The 25,605-nt window shown below is 40.6% G+C and overlaps 1 protein-coding gene across 8 annotated transcripts in view; it reads left to right on the top strand.

Annotated features, from left to right (window-relative positions):
- DIP2C (disco interacting protein 2 homolog C) overlaps positions 1-25,605 on the top strand; it is a 751,814-nt gene that overhangs the window by 578,105 nt on the left and 148,104 nt on the right. For all 8 annotated transcript variants that reach the window (XM_073629914.1, XM_073629915.1, XM_073629910.1 and 5 more), the window contains one exon: positions 20,279-20,415. In XM_073629914.1, coding sequence (XP_073486015.1) covers positions 20,279-20,415 — 137 coding nt within the window. The remainder of the gene's footprint in view (positions 1-20,278; positions 20,416-25,605) is intronic.

Genomic DNA, 25,605 nt, shown 5'->3' on the forward strand with positions numbered 1-25,605 from the left:
TCTTCATCAATTAAGCAGGTAAAAGATCTGGAGTTGATTCTAATGCTGGCCATACACTATACAGAAAATCGGCCGAACCCATTTTCGAAAAACGAACGTTTGACCGTGACCGCAAACTATCGTGCCATCATATAATGACCAATAAATTGTTCAGTGGACATGAATAAATAATTTTTTGTTCGTTTTTTTACATATACCTAGTGCAGACAGTTCGGACGGGAAACACATTAACCTTGCAATTTATCGTACGTTCGGCAGAAATTTTCCAAACTTCCCGTTCGTTTTTTTTCCACAAAAACGTCACAAACGATTATCGATTTGTGCCCATTAACTTGCCAAAAAACGAACAAAGTGTCTATACGAACGATTTTTCGGCCGATTTTTCGTATAGTGTATGGCCAGCATAAGTGTGGTATTTGCATTTGAAATCTATTGCTGTGAACCTACATCACGTGTTCAAAGGAGCTGCCAATGCAAGTGAAACAGGCTATTGTAGGGCTTCAAAAACTAAACAAATCCATCAGAGAAATAACAGCAACATTAGGAGTGACCAAATCAACAGTTTGGTACATTCTGAGGAAAGAACACAAGCTCAGCAACATACAAAAGGCCTGGACATCCACGGAAGACAACAGTGGTGGGTGATTGCAGGATCCTCTATGGTAAAGAAAAATCCATTCACAACATCCAGACAAGTGGAGGACACTCTCCAGGAGCGTATCATTGTCAAAGTCTACAACCAAGAGAAAACTTCACAAGAGCAAATACAGAAGGTGAAAACCATTCATAAGCCTGAAGAATAGAAAAGCCAGATTAGACAGTGCCAAAAAAATATCTAAAAAAAGCCAGACCAGTTCTGGAAAAGCATTCTTTGGACGGATGAAACTAAGTTTTATCTGTACCAGAATGATGGGAAGTGTGGAGAAGGCTTAGAACAGCTCATATCCAAATCACACAACGTCATCTGTAAAACATGGTGGAGGCAGTGTGATGGCGTGGGCATGCAGGGCTTCCACTGGCACTGGGTCATTGTTGTTTATTGATGATGAGACAGAAGACAGAAGCAGCTGGATGAATTTTGCATTGTTTAGAGATATATTGTCAGCCCAGATTCAGCCAAATGCAGCAAAGTTGATTGGACGGCGCTTCACACTACAGATGGACAATGATCCAAAATACGCTGCAAAAGCAACCCAGGAGCTTTTGAAGGAAAAGAAGAAGTGGAATATTCTGCAGTGGCCAAGTCAGTCACCTGATCTCAACCCAATTGAGCATGCATTTCACTTGCTGAAGGCAAAACTAAAGGCAGAAAGACCCACTAACAAAGAACAACTGAAGACAGCTGCAGTTAGTCTGGCAAAGCATCAGAAAGGAGGAAACCCAGTCTTTGGTAATGTCCATGGGTTCCAGACTTCAGGCAGTCATTACCAGTAAAGGATTCTCAACAAAATATTAAAAATGAACATTTTATTTATGATTATATTCATTTGTCCAATTACATTTGAGCCCCTGAAAATGGGGGGACTGTGTAGAAAAATGGTTGCAGTTCCTAAAATTTGTACTTGATATAATTTTTATTTATTATTTTATTTATTTATTTTTTCAGATATTTATGTTCAATCCCTTGAATTAAAGCTGAAAGTCTGCACTTCAAATTAATTTGGATTGTTTTGTTTTAATTTTAATCTGGTGGCATACAGAGCCAAAAGTATGAAAATTGTATGGCCCTAACTTTACATTCAATCCTTCAATGTGGTGGTTGCATTTGTTTTCTTTTTTAGGCTTTTTTCCTTTATTTTGACCTAGTGCTCCAGCATTTAACATATATGCTGTCTTAGGATGTCTGTACTCCACTGTATCTATGGAAGAGCATAGTAATCCTCTGCAGAGAATAGAGTTAGATGGACTAGTAGATTACATAGACTTTACATAAGTGACTAACAACTTAAAGGCTAGCTCAAGCTAATACTTTTTGAGACGTTACAAAGTTTTTTTCACTTTTGGGAAAAGGCTTCAACTACATAAAAAAGCTGACCATTGTAAGCACCCTTGTCAGTGATAAATGTTTTGTCTCAACCCTGTAATCAACACTTTTGTTGGACAGCTTGGTTTGTTAAAGGAAATTGAAAAATAACAGACTTTCAACAGGAGAAAATAGAGGAATAAAGTGTAAAAAAAATAAAGGAATGCAGCCACCACATTTAAAGTGGTAATAAACCCAAAAGCAACAATTTACTATACTGCAGCTTACCGCTTCTTAGATGTGATGGCTGTATTAGTTTTCTTTTCTAAGCTGGACATACATTATACATTTTTTTAATTCAATTTCCTTTAGATTTACCTTCAACTATTTAGTGCAGTGACCTGCCAGATTGCTTACAAATTGAAAGTGTTTAGGTTTGACCTCATATTATATGGTTCAATATAAAGGAAAATTGTATAATGTATGGCCAGCCTTAGGCTTTCTTTCTTCTATTTTCACCTTGTGATCCAGCCAAATGTTTTTCAAAAGAACAAGCTTTGCAGCAGAATGTAGCAGTTACAGAGATGACAAACCATTTACCACTGACCGGTGCTTATAATAATCAGCCTTTATTTATGTAAAACGTTTAGCCCAAAATGGAAAAAGCTGTTGCTGTAACTGCTTGAAAAGTATTTGCCAGAGTTTGGCTTCAATTTGTTAGTATCTAAATCTGCTTGTACATCAAAGGTGCCCCATGTGCTCCAAAATCCTGAGTGGGGGCATTCCTAATACAAGAAGAGTGTTACTGGCCGCATCACTAGGGCAAAGAGAGGGAACAAAGATAACTAATGCAGCCACTACAGCTAATGATTGATATGCTGCAAAATATCATATTTTTGGTTTTGGGTTTAATACTGATTTAAGGATTTGTAAGCTACAGTGTATTAAATTTTGTCTTTGGGTTTCAATATGCTTTTATTAGAATGTGTGATTTTACAGTATATTAACTGAAGAATTTGCAATGGGGAATCCCTTGATCATGCTAATCTTAAAGAACAGGAGATAGCCCTTGTTACCGTTTACTATATTTGAGTTTTAATATCACTCAGATATGATTTGGGTTAAATGAGAGTTCTTTGACCATGAGTGAAAGCTTTAACACAATAACAAAAATGTATTGCTATATAGTAAAGTAGGCCTAGACTAATACACAGCAATCTATCTAATTGTACAGGACAAGGGTAAAAATCATGGATTAAATGAAGGACTACAGAGTATATTCCTTAAAACATTAATCTACAAACAGTAGGATAGAAAAGACATAAGATAAACATATTTAGTTCCAATAGTTACCAGACTATGACCCAGAAAGGTTCCATTCAGGTGACTGCTCTATCAGAGAGTGTGTGTTTCCCTCCCATCTAGTCTGTGTATATCATTACAGGCTGATGTCTCATTGGTTGGCATGGCGTGGCTCTGATTGGTGGGCCTCTCTAATCCTGGGTAAGGACTGGCTACATCTCCAATCCCTATACTTTGCATAAGTCAACCCCCTTTAAAGCAAATCCTCGTCCCACACTATTTTGAGCAGGAAACTTAATCTTGTAAGTAGATTACATTTTCAGGGAAATTAAGTATTCATGATGGATTGGCCATGGCCTCTCATTGCATATCCAAACATGGGATCCTTTGAAGTGAGTATGTGTAGAACAATGAGGTTTGGGTCCCATTGTTTAGATACACAAGCTTAGGCACTGAATTGTCTAACAGACACTTCTTTGGAGCTATGTTACACGCTGTACATAGATAAAAGCTAAATGAAATATATTCATAATTACAATATTTTACAGCTATTAATGGAAATTTCACATAAACTCATAAGGCAACACCCTGCAAATAATCAAACCGTTCATCCCATTGGTTGTGTTGACTGGTTTTATATATATATATATATATATATATATATATATATTATTATACAGGATTTATATAGCGCCAACAGTTTACGTAGCGCTTTACAACTTGAGGGTAGACAGTACAAATACAATACACTTTAATACAGTAGGAATCAGAGGGCCCTGCTCCTTAGAGCTTACAATCGAAGAGGGAAGGTCAAGAGATACAAGAGGTAATAACTGTGGGTGATGTGCTGAATGAGAAGATAAATGTACAGTTGTTAGGTGGGGGCCAGACAGGCTTATCTGAAGAGATGAGTTTTCAGGGATCGTCTGAAAGTGGATAAAATAGGAGAAAATTGGACAGATTGGGGTAGAGCATTCCAGAGGATGGGAGAGGCCTGGAGAAGTCCTGAAAGCGAGCATGGGATGAGGTGACAAGGGAGTTTGAGAGCAGGAGGTCTTGGAAGGAGCGAAGAGAACGAATAGGTTGGTATTTTGAGACTAGGTTAATGATGTAGCTGGGGGCCAGGTTGTGGATGGCTTTGTAAGTTAGCATCTTGAATTTAATTCGGTGACTGAGTGGCAGCCAATGGAGGGATTGGCAGAGGGGTATAGCAGACGCTGAACGGTTTGTGAGGTGGATGAGCCTGGCAGCAGCGTTCATGATGGACTGAAGTGGGGATAGCCTATTTAGAGGTAAGCCAATGAAAAGGGAGTTGCAGTAGTTGAGGCGGGAAATGACCAGGGAGTGGATTAGAAGCTTTGTGGTGACATTGGATAGGAAGGGGCGTATCTTGGAGATGTTGCGGAGGTTGAGGCGGCAAATTTTGGATAGTGATAGAAAGTGGGGCGAAAGGTTAGTTCAGAGTCCAGGATTACACCTAGGACTTTGGCGTGGGGAGATGGGTTGATAGTTGAGCCGTTGATATAGACAGAGAAATCAGGGGAAGTGGCACCTGAGGGAGGAAATATGAGCTCGGATTTGGATAGGTTGAGTTTGAGGAAGTGATGTGACATCCAGGCCGATATGTCTGCTAGTAAGTTGGTAATGTGTGAGGAGACAGATGGAGAGAGCTGGGTGGTGGAGAGATAGATTTGAGTGTCATCAGCGTAGAGATGATATTTAAAGCCGTGGGAGGCAATCAACTGATCCGAGGTTGTGTAGATTGAGAAAAGGAGAGGTCCAAGAACAGAACCTTGGGGGATCCCAACGGAGAAAGGAAGAGGAGAGGAGGAAGTAGAGCTGTAAGTGACACTGAAGGAGCGGTGGGATAGGTAGGATGAGAACCAGCGAAGAGTAAAGTCACGGAGACCAAAGGAGTGGAGTTTATTGAGCAGGAGTGGGTGGTCCACTGTGTCAAGGGCAGCAGAGAGATCCAGGAGAAGTAGTACAGAATAATGTCCACTGGTTTTAGCCGTTAGTGGGTCATTTGAGAGTTTAAGGAGAGCAGTTTCTGTCGAGTGTTGAGGGCGAAATCCGGACTGAAGGGGATCAAGAAGTTTATTCATGGTCATATGGTCGCTTAGTCGGTGGTAGACCAGTCTTTCAAGAAGTTTGGAGGAGAAGTAAGGAGATGGGACGTAGGTTGTTAAGATTGGTGGGGTCCAGTGAGGGCTTTTTCAGTATAGGGGTGACTAGCGCATTTTTTAGAGAGTTTGGGAAGATGCCACAAGAGAGGGAGAGGTTGAAAATGTGAGTTAGAGAGTGTAGAATCGACTGAGGGTGAGCGTAGCATTTGCGAGGGAGCGGGCTCCAGGGGCCAGGTGGTTAAATGAGTGTTAGATAAAAGTTTAGTGACCTCATTAATAGTAGCAGGGTTGAATGAGGGAAGTAATGATTTATCTGTGGACATGGGGTGTTGCATGGGGGAGGTTTTTTGTGCATTGGAGATCTCCTCATGAATTGTATCAATCTTAGTTTTGAAGTGATTGGCGATCTCCTGGGCAGTGAGTGAGTTGGTGGGTGGAGGCAGTGGAGGACAGAGTAGAGTGTTGAAGGTAGAGAAGAGTTGACATGGACTGGATGAGAAGGTGTTAATGAGTGTGATAAAGTAGGTCTGTTTGGCAGTGTGAAGGCAGGAATGGTATTTTAGGAGGGCAGATTTATATTGTGTGAAATCTTCCTGAAACTTAGTCTTATGCCACAGGCGCTCAAGAGCGTGGCTACGTTTTCTGAGACTTCTGGTGTCATCTGTTTGCCAGGGTTGTAGCAGTCGGGGCCTAATTCTGCGTGTAGTGAGGGGGGCAAGCTTGTCTAGGGAGGAAGACAGTGAGCTGTTGTAGATGAAAGTGGCTAGGTTGGGGCAGCACAAGGGTGAGATTTTGTCATAGAGGTGATTATTAAGAGAGTAGAGAAGGGTTGAGGTGGCAAAGGTTTATACGTGTAACTGTTAGGTGGTTGGTGGGCGAGGAGGTGGAAGACAGGGAGACAGTAAAACTAATAAGGTGGTGATCAGAGAGTGGGAGAGGATTGTTGGAAAGTTTGCACAGAGTGCACAGATAGGAGAAGACAAGGTCAAGGGTATCATATATATATATAATAGCCATTTCTTATATAATTACATATATTTTTCCCTTTTGAGCACTGCATTTTCTTACACACTGTTAAGGTACAGTTGCAGCGACCTAGTAGTGATATTTTACTGTGGTCATCTAAGGCCAGAGACCTGGGTGTGCCAGAGGGATAAAATGCACAGCTGAGCTAACCACATTGTTTAAGGCATTCTTTAAAGGAAGGAAAAGTAGAGCATGTGAAAAATGCCTTCACACAAGATTGCTTGCAGCTGCTCTCTGTTCTGAACTAATTCCCTGCCAGCAAGAGTACAGCTTCTTCTCCTTACTTTGCTTTTTCTAATTTCAAATGACAAAACCAGAATTGTTTTTTCTAATTTTGTTTTAATTTTCCTGACATTTGATAAGTATAATTAAATAAATGAGTTTATGTTTATACGTCTTGCCATGTGTATATATACTAGCAATTTAAACACACAATAAATACAGCTACAAAAATAAATACAGCAAACTTCTGATTGAGAACCCTATGCTAATGAGATCACTTTTCCAAGTTAGAAATCACATAGAAGATAAATATCCAGACAGCGGCAGCCATTGTCTTTTTTTTTTTTTTTACTGCAGTCATTTTTTTTTCAAAGGACAGCCTTACCTAAAACTGATATTTCCATTGAATATGTAACAAGCATTTTGAATCACCGTTCTGCTTCTTAATTCTCTGTTAATTCAGTGGTGAGATTCCATGTACACCTCCACCGAAATATCCCAGTCATAATTAGCCAATTAGACAATATTGCCATGGTTTAAGGCCCCTTTCACATGGGAGCCTCTGTGTATCTGATTCCGCTTGCTCAGCGCGGGATCGCTCCACTGATCCCCGCTGATCAGGCTGATGACAGGTCCATGTCCACTCCGCTGCAGTCCCACTCACCTCTATGGGGAAATCAGATGTAAATTGACCACCTGTCCATTTCCATCTGATCTGCCAGACGGATGGAAAATAGGACCACCATCCCTCTGTTTTTTGCAGGTAGGATCGGACCGTATGGCGGCGGGTGTCAGCGAACATGCATCCGCTGACATCCGCTGCTCCATAGGGGAGACTGGAGTGTCAGATCAGGTCCGCTTGAAAAACTGACAGACAGACCCTGATCGGAAAGCCCCTGTGAAAAGGGCCAAAAGGCTCCATTCACACTTGTGCAACTTTGGGCATCAAAGTCACATGACAAGTCATTCCCCATGTTTTCCAAAGATAACCATTCATATATGTTCGACTTAAAGTTGCAGCTACTTCAAAGTAGTTTATGTACCAACTTTCATGCAACTTTAGGGCCGTAGACTTCAATGTCAACCCTCAAAAGTTGTATGAAAGTCATACATGAATATTATAAAATGAAACAGTTGTCCGTTATCACTGGTCAAAGCCAAAGTCGTATACAAGTCGCACCTATCCAAAGTTGCATTAAAGTTGCACTCCAAAGTCAGCACATTTTTGGAGTCGTACAAGTGTGAATGGAGCCTTACTGGGAATCCTCTGAAGTGTATAATACAAAAATAATGGCATCAAGTTGCTCAAAGGAAAGGTTTTATTGTCATCTTGTGGGAAGGGGTGCCAGCATATCCTGTTGGATGGAAATGTTGCCATTGGAAGGGGCACACAATCCATTTGTGCCCTAGGAACCTGTGAGCATGTTTATACTAGATATTAGTGAAGTGGGTATTGGACAGACCTGGACACTGCTTATTTGGCTGACCACTAAGATGGGGGGGGGGGGGCATTCTTCAAGGGGCCTCACCCCTGCTCATGGTTTTTAATATCCAAGTGATGTCAGGCAACAGGCACTTCTTCACTCCCTTTCTACCATTGAAATATTTACAGTACATCTGCCATTTCAAACAATTTGGACTGGAAGTGAAAGAATGTTTGCTGTTTGACCCCAGTTGCATATATGAACCATAGTAGTTCAGCGTGTTGCAAAGTCTACTTTTCATCTGTATCGCTCTTTTTGTTTCTTTCTCTATTCCTGGTAAATGTGTTTATATTTAGAGTAGGTGAAAAACGGCTCGTACAGGATTGCTCTTGTACAGGAACCCATTGGTGACTTTTGTTGCTACTGAAGTCGTTAAGTATTGGAAGCCAGCTGGTAAGTTTGAACTTTTTTTCTACTGACTAACTTAAAATGAGAAGTAGGGCCAAAGTTATTTTGGCCCTACTTCTCTTATGGATCACAGGAGTGCACTTCATTCTTCACTCCTGTGACCCGTCACTCAGCCGGTCCAGGCTCTAGAAAGATCTTAACTTTACAGTACAGTTGGAATCCACCCACATGCCTGGGTCAGCAGCTGGTTCAGTCTCTCAGAGAGCCACTGAGAGCCTGAGCTGGTGACTGGCAATCACCAGCTCTATGCAGACTGAACACCGAGAACTGAGCAATCAGCATAGAGCCGGCGGGGAACAGCTGTGGCATGGATCTGTGCTGCAGCCATCTAGGTGAGTATGTTTGTTTTTGTTTTTTTTTTGTATTTCCGAATTTCTCTTTTGACTAACTGTTAAAACTGAATAAGGGCAGCCACTGGAAGGTGCTTTCAGTTTCCTTTCTTTGTAGTCGATTCCTCTTCTATGAACCTATAGCTAGCCATATGTATAGATTCCTCCATTCATGCTAAAAGCACGAATGGACAAATCTCCATCTGCAGACTATTGTATTCTGATGGCCATCATCAACATGCTAGAACAGAAAACTGCCTTCCCCTTAAATATTTGCAACATTTCGAAAGCTCACAATTGTTAAAAATGCCATTGCATGTCATTGTATGCATCAACAATACTCTTCACTTGAAACAAGTCCATTCAAAAATTTGGAGGGGTTTCCATATCTATTTGGTTAAAAGGGTAGGTGTGATCATCATGGATCCACAAACTTGGCTGTATAGTGTAAATTCTTTTGGTTTTTAGGAAAGCAATAGTGTACTAGTAATTGTTTAGAACCATATAATGGCTGTGGCCAGGTGATTATATTTATAAATTAAGCACTTTTCTGAAAGCCTTCCTAGCATCTCCTTCAAAGATGCTTGGCTTGCTACTGTATGTGTGTACTAGGCCTTAGTCTTTTCCCATTTATCATTTTTAATGTAGCCCATATTAGAACTGGGATTATTAGCTGTTTTATGTATTGTGAAGAGTTTATGGGTGGTATACTTTGTTTCCAATCAGTGACATCATGGCCCCCTACTGCTCGACAATTCATGTTTGATGTGGAGCAACAGAACCATGCTCTAGTTCTTTGTGCCCATTACATGAACATAGAATGTACTGATTTCCATGTCTCAGCATGAAATGTAAGTGAAGGTTTAGCCTGAATTCACATTAGCATCAAGACTCATTTCTTCATGCATGGGTGCAGCCATTCTTAGACCAAGCCTTATGTAAGCTTTACACTATTCATTAAATAATGTAAATGTTCCATTCCCAGTTGAACAGTTTTCTGGAAAGAGCGTAAACTTTTCAGTCTGCCTAAACACAACAAGTCAGTCAAGCGAAGTCTGGCCGTGATAAAAGTCAACAAATTCTGTTTGTTATCTGCTGTCATAAACAATGTATGCATGGTTGTTATTGCTTTATGAATAAGTTAGTCTAGTACTTTGTAACCGGCATCACTAAAATATTTCATACAGTTTTTTTTTTTCTTTTATTATGTCTATAATTTCTTATGTGAGATACACCACAGTGCAACCGTGACCATGAAAAACATAATTTTAAAAGCAATACTTTTGTATGCTGGTATTGTGAATTATCAGATTGTCAGTCATCATGGATACAGTTTTTCTTGCTAATGCAGAGGCCCTTTTGAACTTTCCTGGTAATTAGTTGAGGATAAAGGCAAAAGTTGGCCAGAGTCAAGAGTGAGATGATCTACATGTTGTTGCAAGAGTGCTACAGAGTACTCTATGTACTGGTAGCCTTGACTACTTAAAGGGTAACTCTACTTTCTTGGGGAAAAAATTGTAGGAAAAAAAAAGAATATAGCATATACAATTGCGACACAAGTCACATCGTAATTGAATATTATTAAAAATTGCCTATCCTTTTCAATCTGCAGCACTGTAATTTTCTGTAAAATGCAATATGGCTACCTGGAGGCCTTTGTACAGAACGCCCCCAGAAACATTATTTACTGCTTGTTTGATTGACTCACTGATTTTCCCAGAAGTCTGCACTAAGATACAAATTGGATTTCAGGCATCCCCTGCAACAAAAATGTCATTTTTGTTGAGATACTCCCAATAGGAAATCACATCTAAAGGGACATAGACACTGCAATTTTCCTCACTAGAGCTCTGCAGGAGCAGCAGCTGATTGATAATTATGAATCCTCCTATTAGATTCCCTTACAACATGGCCACAGGGAAACAAACAGCTCTTTGTTCAGAATAACAAAAGGCATGAATTTGCAATAAAGTTTGTTAATATCCTTGCAATGTACATAGATCACCTGGAGGGGAAGGTGTTTTTCTCAACAAAAGTGGAGTTACTCTTTAAGCTTTTAAAGTATCTTCCATGGGGATGGGAGCAGAAGCAGTCTTTTCTGGTGAGAAAAATTAAAACTAGGGTAGCCATGCATCTGTCACAATATAGTAGCCATCTCTATGTCTTTAAGTGAACAGGCTTGTGGTACTTTACATCCCCTGTAAATTCTGCCATCACCCCTTTAGAAAACTCACTTGTTTCTTTTTCATTTCCAGTACATTACCATATAGCCAAAACAGTATATAGTGAGGTGGGCTTAAATGAGCCAAAAATCCTCTGCTGAGTCATATAGATACTTTCTCTTTTAAGAAAGTTCTGCATCGGGGTCAGCAACCTTTTCCACATCAAGTGATATTTTTACAACCATTTGAAAACCGGCGTGCAAGTAAGCATGTGTGTCTTTGTTTAAGATCCCTTTCACATTGGGGCATTTTTCAGACGCTAAAGGGCTTAAAATAGCACCTGTAAAGCGCCTGAAAAATGCCTCCCCTGCAGCCCCAGTGCTTTGACACTGGGGCGCTGCGCTGGCAGGATGTTTAAAAAAAAGTCCTGCAAGTAGCATCTTTGGGGCGGTGAAGGAGCGGTGTATACACTGCTCCTCCACTGCCACTTCCCATTGAAATGAATGGGCACTGCTGCCAAAGCGCCTGCAAGGCACTTTGGCAGCGGCGCTTCACAGGCACATTTAATCTTTTCTTCGGCCGCTAGTGGGGGTTAAAAGCGCACCGCTAACGACCGAAATGCGCCGCTAAAGCTACAGTAAAGTGCCCCTAAAATTAGCGGTGCCCTTCCACTAACGCTGCCCGCGGCGCAGTGTGAAAGGGCTCTAAGATTCCAATTTTTGCACACATAGTTGTACTGTTAATGGCAAGTTAAACTCAATTATTATACAAAGCCATATAGACATAGGATTAAAACCCTCAGATCAAAGTAATGTTTGGAGGTACACTGGTGTGTTGTGCCCACACCAGTGCCCTGTGCAATACAAAATCCTTAGTGCATCCTGTGTGATACGTACTCCTGAGATCTGCACCCTGTGCAATATGCACTTCGGAGTCTTGCGCTCTGTGCAGTATTCACTCCGGAGTTTTGTGCAATATGCATTCCTGAGTCTTACACCCTGTGCGATGCGCACTCCTGTGTCCTACACCCTGTGCGGTGTGTTCTCCTGAGTATTGCACCCTGTGCAATAGGCACTCCTGAATCCCTGAAGCAGTTTGGAATATTAATCGTAAGATGGACTCTTTGGGCACATTCACAACTTTGTATGTACTGACAAAGACATCTGTTGTGTGTTGGCATGTTGCATTAAGGGCCAGTTCACACAATAGAAACATAGTCCAGATGCGTTTCGGAGGCTTTTCTGCATACGTGTTTTTGATGCATCTTTTTCCCCCTCATTTTTCTTCACCTTAAATAAGAACATGTGTGTTCCAGTGCTTCTTTGGTGAGTTTGTGTGCGTTTTTGATGCATTTTACTGTGTTCCAGTACAGTTCAGTGCAGAAAAAATGCAGCATGTTGTACTTTTTTTTTTCCTAAACTGGAAGACACTGGACCTGACTGCACTGGTGTGAACTATGCCATTAAAAATCATATAACCTGGATGATGACTACTTTTCTCTTTTCCCTGTTTTATTTTTCCTTTTTATTTATGATTTGTACTTTTGAAAAAGTTAAAATAAAGATTATACAAAAAAAATATAACCTACTTATCCATGCGTTTCTGCACTGGACTGCATGTGGTGTGAACTGGCCCTGAGACAACCCCTTCTTTTTGAGTACAGAGACTTGCGTAGGGTGTTGTTGGGAGTGGGATCTGCTGCAGCTGCCATTAAACATGTACCTGTCAAACTAGGATGGACTGAGACTGCAGGTTACATGTCGACTGCTTACAGAACAAGTCACTGTGACTGTTATTGACTTGCTGTATTCTTTACAGACAGTATCGGGCTGGGGGGTTTCTGGCCTAATGCTGTATCTGTAGTTCTCACCCCCAATATCCTTCTGCACTTTAACATGGAAGGAAGCAGCCTGGTACCTGTGTGGTGCTATCCAGGTGTACATGTACGCCCACTCAGTACCAGGACAGGTTTGTCTAGCACCCAGGGCAAGGATGTGGAACTGCACCCCCTCCCCCACTGGTAATGCATGCCGTAGAATATGTTTAACTGTCCTGTGTCCATTTTCTGACCCCCTGTTCCTCAACAAGTGTTGACCACAAAAAAAGAGAGCACAAACTGAGCACAATAAAGGAGGCACACAGTGACCACCATAAATGGGTGCACATTAGCTTCAATTTAGTGGACACATGGTGACTGCTAGAGGGCAAACTTACCATCATAAATGGGGCACACTGACCACCTTACAGCAGGAACACACAGACCACCATGAAGGAGGTGCACTGACCATTATATGTATTATAGACATAGACATATGACAGACCTGCCTGCTGTTCTCTATATGCTACAAAGTCCTGACTGCTGCACCTTATATTACTGGAATTTAGGCCCCTGTTAGCTCCATGTTTCACAGTTGTTCACTACTATTAATCCCCTGAATTTTATTTTTTAGCACACTGCTAATATCCTCATGTTTTACTGGTATTAAACCTTTGTGTTTCGTTTTATTTGTCACACTGTTATTTTCCTCATAGTTTGCTGCAGTTCACCAAGTCTGTTTTTTTGTCTTACCCATTATTTATAATTGTTTCATGATTATCCCCGAAAATAATTTTGATGCCAAGGGGTGCCCATCATTGCCGCCTTACTGTGCCCTCATTGCAGCCTCACCATTGTAGCAGCCTTACTGTGCCCATCATTGCAGCTTCACATGCCCATCATTGCAGCCTCACTGTACCCATCTAATTGCCGCCTTACTGTGCCCATCTCATTGCCGCCTTACTGTGCCCATCTCATTGCCGCCTTACTGTGCCCTCATTGCAGCCTTACTTTACCCTCATTGCAGCCTCACTGCGCCCTCATTACAGCCTCACCATCGTTGTAGCCTTAGTTTGTGGATTATGCACAGCGGGCATCTCCCGCTGTGTCACGGAGCTGAGTGTGAAATCATGTTCGGCCATGCTGTGACAAAAGTCCCGCCCTCCTCCTAGACCAACTTCTGTGATAGACAGAACACTGCGCCTATCACACGAGCTGGTCTAGGAGGAGGGTGGGACTTTTGTCATAGCGCGGCCAAACATTTCACAGCTCTGTGACACAGCGGTCTCCCACTGTGCGTGAGAAGGAGGGAGGGGAGCGCTGCAGCCACAGCATAGCCATAGATCCAAAGCGGCCCCGGGGCAGGCAGCCTTCCCGGGAAATGTCCAGGTGTCCCGGTAGGCCAGTCCAGCCCTGAGTCTGGAGGACGGTTTGTGGGAACCAGCAAGAAAGGGAGCCTTGCTTTCCTCTCTTTCTCTGGAAGGGAAGATTGCTAAGCTCCCCCATACAGTACAAAATGTATCTGTCAGGCCTCCTCCCAAGGAAAGATTTGGTGTGGATGGTGGTCCCCAGGCTCCTAATTTCAATCTTGTATAATTCTACTCTATAGTATATGTTTCACAGAACCTGAGGAAGTGGGGTTGGAGGCCCACAAAACTTGTTGCGGTTTATCTTTTTGCTTCCCCTGACTGGTCCCCAGTCTACATCAAGGAGTCAACTCATGTCAAATAGAGGGGGATAGATAATGATTTACTGTGAAACACATGTAGAGGATGTCAATGTTTTATCTTCATGTCTGTATATTCCAAATGTAAGCACTGTAAGGCCAAAACTGCTATGTTTTAAAGATTTTACAATAAATGGCCAGATGTTTTGCAAATTAGGCACATTTACTCCCATACTTGTAAGAAATTGGTTAAGTTGCTATTGATAACACTGCCTTATATTAACTTTTGTCAAAATACAGAAAAAAATGCTAGAGAGCCCAGATTGATTTTGGAAATACAGAAATACAATATTTAAAAAAAATTACTGTACTGAACTAAATCGGTAGGCTGCTCTGCTTCTGAAAATGGTAGTGGCCTATCATTGGTTTGCTGCTTTCTGAGTGCACTTTCATTCAAGTCAGGACTTCTAATGCCCCGTACACACGAGCGGAAATTCCGCCAGCAAAAGTCCGATGAGAGCTTTTGGTCCAAAAATGCGACAGTGTGTATGCTCCATCTGACTTTTTCTGGCGGAATTCCAGCCAGCAAAAGATTGAGAGCATGTTCTCAATCTTTCGGTCGGAAAAAGTTCCGATCTGAAATTCCGATCGTCTGTACCAATCCCTACGTGTAAAATTCCTATGCGTGCTCGGAAACAGTTCGACGCATGCTCAGAAGCATTGAACTTCATTTTCTCGGCTCGTCATAGTGTTGTACGTTACCGTGTTCTTGACAGTCGAAAGTTCAGCGAACTTTTGTGTGACCGTGTGTATGCAAGGCAAGCTTGAGCGGAAATCCGTTGGAAAAACCATCCAAGATTTTTCCGACGGAAATTCCGCTCGTGTGTACGTGGCATTAGTATTAAAGCAACTGGATCAGCTTGTCAGCCAAGCAACTAGCATTTTCAGAAAGAGAGCTCTGTTCTGGCAGCATCTTATTTTTTCTTAGTGTGGGTTTTTTCTAAAAAGCTATTTTTTTTTCAGAGAAAATGTGGATATGGAGGGAGAATGCTTCTCAGACATTGTATCCTAGATAATTGCATTTTTTTGGAATGAAGTGGAGAAATTCTGTCAAGGTTTGCTGTAAAGATTGCACACGGTTTTTGTATGTGGAAGGTAAAAGGCTCCCTGTGGACAGCTGTGACAGGTCAATTACTGACCATTTGGTAGCAGCGTGAACTTTTTGTGCAATATTATTAGTCTGAAAAGTTTTTTGTACTGCAGGAAAAGTTCTCCAGAATACAAATTTTATTGTCTGAAGCTGTTTGTTGATGACTGCAGATTGGGCTGTGTTTTCTTACACTGTTGGCTGCAGGTGGTTGCTAGAATTTGTAGTCTAAGAGCAGCTGGAGAATAATAGATTCACAACAATTGCGCTTTATGAAATGAGAGCAGAGGAATAATGTCAGTGTTGCTTCAGATGTCTGCCTGTATTTTCTGCCCTGTAGCACAAAAGTAACAGCTGAGAGATTTGGTTGCTAATGACTACATCATTCATTGCAGAAGGATTTTAAATGTTATGTATGTTTGTCTGCTTTTAAGTGCATCTAAGCCCAGGAACAAAAATGTAATGTGGATGTGGTGGTTGCATTTATTATTTATTTATTAAAAAACACTTTAGTATATTCAAAAGATGAAAGGGGAGCAAATAAAGCCGACCATGGACGGTTCAAACAATGTATGGGCAGGCTGCTTGTACCCAAGTTGATCGATCAATCAAATTGGGGTACAACCAGCATTTTGTATTTTTCTTGCAAATATTGCCAGCGGCTATAGCCGCTAGCAATAATCACTGTGTGTTCTCCCGTCCAGGATGGCCTCCCCCGCCCCCATGCTGGGAGAACACAATAGATTCATGAGAGGGATTCCCCCGTCAACTCGGACTATATTGATGGGGGAATTCAAGGGATTTTCTTTCCTGCAACCCATGGTTGCAGGAGAGAAAATCCACTGTCTATGGCCGGCTTAAAGGATAAGTTCAGCTTCTGTAACGTGTTACACCCTTATTCAGAGTGTAACATGGTACGAATGGTCTGGCCCCCACACCTCCCCGATCTGACACTAGCTGTTACAATTTTTTTTAAAAACATGGCCGCGTGGGGCTCCGGCCACGTCGCTCATTTACAGTGTCCTGTGAATGGAAAACTTCAAGGTCCTGCAGCCTTTGTAGCTGTCGGCTTGTAGTTTTCAGTGAACTACCACGGCGCCGTGGAGCGCCATGGTAGTTCATTGTCTCTTCCGATTGTATATTCTTGCCCCTACGGGATGTACGGGTACACAGATACACTGGCAGATCTGCTGGAGACCTGCATGGTACCCGCGATCTGCTGATCCTGGTGCAATGCTTTACAGGCTCATAAATAAATGCACATTTTGTTTAACCTGCAAAAAATGTACAATTATTTATTTATTTATTTTTCTAAAAAGTGAACTTATCCTTTAAGATAAATTTATTGTTCGGATTTTACATATACTTTAACATCTGAGAAAACATATTAGCAGTACAAGGAGGGCAGACTTTTCAATTAATTAGCCATTGCCTTGCTTTCAGCCTTTACAACCACTTTCATGTTAGAGAGTTTACACAGGCCCATACACAGCATGCTAAGATAGAATGAATTTCTTTGTTGACTGGACAGTAAAAGATCAGCAGTACACTCATGAGGTTATCCCTCTGCTTACATTGCTCTCTTGTCAGCTTGTTAAATTTCAGCACATATGGGTTCAGTGAGCTTCCAGCCTTGCCACTCCCACTCCTTCTAAGGGGATTGTAAAAAGCTGATACAAAGTCAAAATCAGGTACTTAGACTAGTTGAATTGAAAAAAAGACTTTAATAATGTAAGAAACTCATTGCAGCTGTGTTGATTGGTATATTTTATATCTGCTTGGAGTTCGGCATTAATTAAATTATTTGTTTATTTTGTTTGTTTTTTTTGGTAGTAGGTATAGAAAACTAGGACAACATTTATGCCACTTAAAAGAGTTGACTCTTCTTTTAAAAGATGATCTCAAAGCAAAAATATAAAAGCATCCTTTGTTTATTTAATTCTTCAAGGGGTTTTTTTTGTTTTTTTTTTCGCTTTCTAGAAATGCAAAGAAAATTTGATTTGACCTCTTTTGTTCCATGCTCCATTTTTTATTTTATTTTTTGCCAGTGGGCCCTGGACAGATATTCATTTTCTTACCTTTAGTAAAGGCAAAGTATATTTTCAACTAGCATATTCTGAGATATCATTGCAGTGCTTACCTTAGACTAATTTTTACATGATTTTCACCTTTTTTTACAAACTTCCTTTCCTTTCTTCAAGTTATATTTATCAAAAGTCCTTGTATATAAGAACACCGATCGGTCTCCTCCCCTCATCAGTTCCCTCACCCCACAGTTAGAATCACTCCCTAGGACACACATTTAACCCCTTCAGCGTCCCCTAGTGTTAACCCCTTCCCTACCAGTGAGATTTATACAGTAATCAATGCATTTTATAGCACTGATCGCTTTATAAATTACAGTGGTCCCAAAATGGTGTCAAAAGTGTCCAATCTGTCCGCCGCAATGTCACAGTCACAATAAAAATCGCAGATCGCCACCATTAGTAGTAAAAAAAAGTTAATAATAAAAATTACATATATCTATCCCCTATTTTGTAGATGCTATAACTTTTGCGCAAACCAATCAATATACCCTTATTACGATTTTTTTTTTTTTTTTTTTACCAAAAATAAGTAGAAGAATACATATCGGCCTAAACAGAGGAAAAAGATAGTTTAAAAAAAAAAAAAATTGGGATATTTATTATAGCAAAAAGTACTAAATATTGTGTTTTTTTTTTCAACATTGTCTGTCTTTTTTTGTTTATAGCGCAAAAAATAAAAAACGCAGAGGTGATCAAATACCACCAAAAGAAAGCTCTATTTGTGGAGAAAAAAAATTATCAAAATTTAATTTAGGTGCAATGTCGCATGACCGTGCACTTGTCATTCGAATTGTGACAGCGCTGAAAGCTGAAAATTGGCCTGGGCAGGAAGGGGGTGAAAATGCCCTGTATTGAAGTGGTTAAACGAGCTTCAACATGCTTTTTCTTCAGCAATGGAGTCATGCGTGGTGAACGTGCATACAGGCCATTACCTAATAGTGTAAAATGGGGTTGCATAGCCTAAATCAAACACGTGAAAATCAGTCCATCAAAGCAATAAATAAACAACCTAAGTGCAAGAATCAATTCTTCATAGAAGTCCAATATAAAGTGCAAGTGCTAATGGTGACTTCAGCGAGTTCATGAATAAGTTAACATAAAGTCCATGCTTCAGACGTAATATATATCAAACACCTTCTTCTGCTCAAATGGTATCAATGTGCATAATAAATAAATAATCGCAAACTTTCACCTCTGTGCACCGTTCCCACGCTCGCAGAACTTTCACATCATATAGAATAAAAACAAGCCTTTGAATAATATATTCAATAGACTGGTATGCTGCTCCACCGCTCTCCTTCTCCAATAGGCACATTTCCCAGGGTTACGCAGGTACTGGTCCCTTTAAGCCACCTGCGGTCCCTTTTAAATCTCTGGAGCATCCGCTCAGCAACTGCAAACATTCTTAAGGCCCAGGAGAGCCTGCAAACTTCCTCACAAAAATTCTCACCGCCACTTCATACTATTCAGCCTCTCTCAGGGAGCCTTGAAACCGGAGCAGTTCTTACTCCATAACATCACATTTTGGGCACACAAGTCAGGGTTGTAGCAACCCACATACCTATCTTGGTATACATTTTTGTTTGAATTTATATTAATGTGCCAGTTTTGCAACACATAACCCATACACACAGCGCAGAGGTTCACAACACTGGTTACATTACTTATTGTTTTCTTTGAAACAATTTTACCTGCTAATTCCAGGTCTTTCTGAAGCTCCCCGCAAGTGGTCCTTGGCTCTTGGAAAACTCTTCTCATAATTCTTTTCACTCTTATGTTGGAAGGAGCACCTGGTCATGGCCGGTTTTTGGTGAAATGATGTCCTTTCCACTTCCGGATTATGATCCCAACAGTGCTCACTAAAACATTCACAAGTTTAGAAATCCTTCTGTAACCAATGCCATCAGTATGCTTTGCAACAATAAGGTTGCGAAAGTCTTAAGAGAGCTCTTTGATTTCAGCTGGTGTCTTGGCTTTCCATACCTTTTTGCACCTCCCTTTCTTCTTCTGTTTAATACTTTTGCCCCGTGTTCATCCATTTTATTACACATAACTTTATTTCTGAACGTATTTGTTTTGGTTTCTTTGTATGTATGGATTGCATGGGTTGTTACCGACGCAGTATAAAATTCATGTAAATAGCACCTTTAGAAATCTATTTACCTAGAAAAATGGTGATGTGTTCAATACTTATTTTACCCGCTGTATATATTTGTGTATGTGTATACATGTATGTGTTTTTAAACCGGCTAGGATTCATATTTGCGTGCGTGATACCCACTGATTATAGTTTTGGGTGATTTATCATGTTTTTAATCAAATGGAACCAGAGTCAAGTGACATTCATCCCTTTACTCAAAATTTTTGAGAGATACATGAAAATTAATCAGCTTGATTTTTGGGGTGGGGGGGGGGGGAGTGAAAATTATCCCTGAATATACCTATCTGCTTTTCTGCATCACTTTAATTCTCTATGCTCTTATGAAGTTCATGTTAGAATTTGCTGTGATCCATTAGTGTGTCATATATTTTCTCTGCAGCTATTATGTGCTCGGTGAAACCTGATGGGATTCCACAGCTGTGTCGGACGGATGAGATAGGGGAACTCTGTGTGTGCGCTCTCGCTACGGGCACATCCTATTATGGTTTATCCGGTATGACCAAGAACACATTCGAGGTGAGTGACACAACTTGCCACAAAGGTTTATAGTGAAACTAAAGTTTGCTACTGTTAATCTGGCCTAAGAGCAATAAGTAATAAAATGACAGCTGACACTGAAAAATACAAAATATACATTTTAATATAATGAAAGCTAAAATCAGTTTGGCTGTTTTGGTGACTATTCACCCCTGCTCCTTGCAACCAATACAGATTCCCAATAAGCTAACCATAGACATGATATTGCAGTTGCTTTATCTGACTGCCAGCCCTTATGAAAAAGCTCTACCTGTGGAACAAGCATCTTCCAAGACTGCTCATCACATCCCAGTCTAAGTCAGTCCAATTTGTTGGTAAACTGGTAATCCTGGAAACACACCAGATTAGATGGTGGAAATCACTGCAGACTCCTTGTTGGATTTTTATAAAGTCAGCATTAGGAAGTACCCCCCACCCCTTTTCACATTTACACCTGCCCTGAAAGTTTTAATGCGATCGCTGATACTGTGAGCAATGAATATACCGCACAAGGTACAAAAATTACATTCTTACTGTCCTCCCGCTGACCACGTTAGGGCACTTTTACATGGGGCAGACTCAACCAACTTAGCGGTTATCCTGTCTACTGAACAGGAATGGCTTATCTGTGTCTGTCCACTGACAAACACAGCCTGCTATCCTCTATGGGCGGTTAGAGTTAAACAAACCACCTGTTCGTTTACACCCAGCGGCCATAGAGGTCAATGGTGGTCCAATCGTGTCTGCCAAAAAAACTGACTGGTGGACCCGATCAGTCCACCCGTGTGCAAAGGGCCTTAGATGTAATTGTACAATATTGTTCTGAAATGAAATTATATGTGAACCCTCAACTTATAAAACAACCCATTCAGTCTAAAATACAAATGAAAGGCAGAACGTGTGTGTGTGTGTATGTGTGTGTGTATATATATATATATATATATATATATATATATATATATATATATATATATATATATATATATATATATATATATATATATATATATATAAAATTATAAATACCTTTTTTTTTTTTTTTTTTAATAAGTAATCGCATACTCTCTGTTCTTACCTGCATAAGGGGCTTAGAGAGGTGGAGGTGAGAAACAGCAGTACACTGATCTTCCCAGCGAATGGCTTTGCAAGAAGGATGTGTCAACACACGTCTGATTGTTTGAGGACAGGCAGACTGTGCTTCCAGCACAGCCAGAAAACTGACCACACTGAGAGGGGTGTGCTTTTATACCTAGTGTGGCCAGTAGGATCACCAGGTATTTCACACAAAGGAAGCAATACAAAGAGAACAGGATACTTTTTAATACAAAGTACATGGTACAGCAGGTACATATCCGGAATATGAAATGTTGGGGTAATATATTAACCACTTGCCGACCACCTACCGCATATTTACTGTGGTAGGTGGGCTCTGTTGCATGAAATGACTTACCTGTACGTTATTTCGTGCAGTAGCCACGAGGTGGGGCACGCGGGTTGGACACGGGATGCCAATCAGTGTGTCTGGCAGACCCGATCCGGCCACCCGCAATCGTTCCCCAGAGAGGCAGAACGGCGATCTGCAAATGTAAACAAGGCAGATCGCTGTTCTGACAGGGAAGAAGATGGAGATCTTGTGTTCCTGATAAACAGGACCACTGATCTGTCTTCATCCAGTCAGACCATCCCCCACACAGTTAGCAAGCACCAGCTAGGAGCACACTTAACCCTTTGATCGCCCCTGATTTTAACCCCTTCCCTGTGAGTGTCATCAGTATAGTAACAGTGTATATTTTTAGCACTGATCACCATAATAATGTCACTAGTTTTCAAAAAGGGTCAGGTGTCCGAATTGTCTGCCGCAATGTTGCAGTCCCACAAAAAAATTGCTGATCGCTGCTTTTACTAGTAAAAAATAAATAAAAATGCCATAAAAAATCCCATAGTTTGTAGACACGATAACTTGTGCGCAAACCAATCAATATACGCTTTTCTGGTATTTTTTTTTTTTTTTTAACCAATAGTATGTAGCTGAATACATATTGGCCTAAACTGATGAAGAAATTCAATTTTTTCACATTGTTTTTTATTGGATATGTTTTATAGCAGAAAATAAAAAATACTGTTTTTTTCTTTTTCAGAATTGTCACTTTTTTGTTTTGTTTATAGCGCAAAAAAAACGCAGAGATGATCAAATACCACCAAAAGAAAGCTCTATTTGTGGGAAAAAAAAGGACATAAATTTTTTTTGGGGTACAACGTCGCATGACTGCGCAATTGTTAAAGTAACGCAGTGCCGTATCGCAAAAAATGGCCTGGTCATTAAGGGAGTAAAACCTTCTGGGGCTGAAGTGGTTAAGGATGGTCTGGGCAGAATATATGCAGCTAAAGTTAAGAACAACAGCCTGGGCGCTTATAGTTTTATCCCTGATCTTTCACCTGCTTAGATTACTTATAACAGATTTCTATTCTCATGCAAACATTCTCTCACACTGCTATTGGAATTGGTGGTGTGTTGCTCTCAGCATGTTAAATAGTGAAGGTCGTATCATCTCCATTCAGCAACAGACTACTGTCAGCCTGCTGAGCACTCGCCATTAAAAGCATTTGTCTGAAGTGAATTTTAATAATTGAAGAGAATGTTCTAGCAGTGCACTTCAAGACAAAACCTGTGAGGATTTGCAGGCTCTGCGCTGTGTTTTAATGTTAATGTTCTCCTGGAATTTATCATAATCTAACAGGAATTCTAATTCTTTGAACAAAAACAAAATCATTCAATAACTGACCTAAATAATATTCATTGCGATTACAGTAATTCCCATATAAATATCATATCAAGAAGGGCTGCGAAACTTAAAAGTGCAAATAGACCAATAACTAAAATACCATATAAGCTTTTACATGTTAATGTAATTTCCTAAATCGTTGGTTCACCTCTAACAAAAAAAAACTGCCTATGCAGGTAAGGGGAGAATGGATGGATGTCTGTTGAAGGGAACATTGTGATTTGGGCTTGCTTTGCTGCTTCAGGGCCTGGACCACTTGCCATCATCGAGGGGGAAAATGAATTCCCAAGTTTTCCAAAATATCCCACAGGATAAGGTCAGGGTGGGTGTCCGACAGCTGAAGCTTAGTAGAAGTTGGGGGTGATACAGCAGAACAATGACCCTAAGCATTGAAGGAAATCCACCACAGACTGGCTTCAGAAAAAGAAAATGTGCCTTTTGGAGGGGCCCAGTCAGAGCTCAGACCTTAACACCACAAAGATGCTGCTGAATGACCTGAAGAGAGCCGTTCACACCAGACGTCCTACAAATTTGTCTGGTCTGAAGCAGTTTTGTAAAACGGAATGGTCAAACATTCCTCCTGAATGTTGTGCAGGTCTGATCAAGAGCTACCAAAAGCACTGGCTTGAAGTCTTTGCTGCCGAAGGTGGTTTGACCAGCTATTAACCACTTAAGGACCAAGCCCCTTCTGAGATTTGTTGTTTACAAGTTAAAAATAGTTTTTTTTTTTTTACTAGAAAATTACTTGGAGCCCCCAAACATTATACATTTTTTTTCTAACACCCTAGAGAATAAAATGGCGGTCGTTGCAATACTTTCTGTCACACCGTATTGCGCAGCAGTCTTACAATCGCACTTTTTTTGGAAAAAATACACTTTTTTGAATAAAAAAATAAGACAACAGTAAAGTTAGCCCAATTTTTTTTTTATATTGTGAAAGATAATGTTACGCGGAGTAAATTGATACCCAACATGTCACTATTGAAAATTGCGCCTGCTCGTGGAATGGCGACAAACTTTTACCCTTAAAAATCTCCATAGGCGATGTTTAAAAAAATTCTACAGGTTGCATGTTTTGAGTTGCAGAGGAGGTCTAGGGCTAGAATTATTGCTCTCGCTCTACCAATCGCAGCGATACCTCACATTTGTATTCTGAACACCGTTTTCATATGCGGCGCTACTCAAGTATGCGTTCGCTTCTGCACGCGAGCTTGGCGGGACGGGGTGCATTTAAAATGTTTTCATTTTTTTTTTTTATTTATCTTGCCTTTTATTTTTTATTTTTACACTGTTCTTTTTTTTTTTTTTTTTTTTAATTGTGTCACTCTTATTCCTATTACAAGGAATGTAAACAATATATATATAATTAAAAATAATGTCCCTTTAAGAGCTACGGGCAGAAGTGATGTTTTGACGTCGCTTCCGCCCTGCAATGGTATGGAGATGGGTGGGGGCCATCTTCCCCTCACTTGTCTCCATACCCAGGAAGGACAAGGATCCGATCACCTCCGCCTCTACCGACGGCTCCGGTAAGTGGCGGAGGGCACCATAGAGCGGTGGGACCTCCCGATGAAAGTAATCTCACAGCGAATCCGCCGCAGAGACCACTATTATCGGAAACCGGACCACACGCCGAAGAAGAGGATTCCAGGGTTATGGCAGCTAGCTGCTGCCATAACAGAAATATAAACAAACAATAAATACCGCGCTGTGATAAAATAACCAATTGATAGTGTTTGACTGAAAAAAGAAGAAAATAATATAAAATATACCTAAGAAGCTGCTGCTATAAGTGAGATACACACCTGTTTAGATAAATAATAATAAATAGCAGCGCTAAATAAACTAGATGGTGTACACCAATATTAGTATATGATGTAAGGAAGTGGCAGTATTAGTGACATAAATAATATTAATGCATATATGTGATTAAAACTAGCCCATAAACTGCATTAGCGTGAGTTTAGATAAATAAAAAACAACTCTAAATGAACATAAATCAAGTCCATCTAGATGCAAGTGAAAAAGTCCAGACTTAAAACACATTCTTCATAGTGATGTTGATAAGTAGACAAATGGTTCCTCCACCGCACCACTGTGATAACACCAATAAAATTATGCGCTTACCACAAGGCAAACTCAAATAAGCTTGTGACCTTAACAGAAATATCCCTCTTCAAATTTAGGATGTATATAGGCGTGTGGCAGTCCGGAAGTGGTTAAAGGATAGGTTCACCTTTGGGAACATGTTATATGTTCCATCCGTTTTTAAGATTCCCAGTGCTGCAGCCACTGCCCCATCCCTTCCTGTGACAGCAGTACAGGGAGAAGTTCCCTTACTAACTGTCACTTTTTTAAATTAATACTTCCGTGCGGGGCTCTGCGCACACGGCCGCGTCATTTCATT

This window comes from Aquarana catesbeiana, linkage group LG05 (assembly GCF_042186555.1).
Source record: "Aquarana catesbeiana isolate 2022-GZ linkage group LG05, ASM4218655v1, whole genome shotgun sequence".
In the NCBI taxonomy this organism is placed as follows: domain Eukaryota; kingdom Metazoa; phylum Chordata; class Amphibia; order Anura; family Ranidae; genus Aquarana; species Aquarana catesbeiana.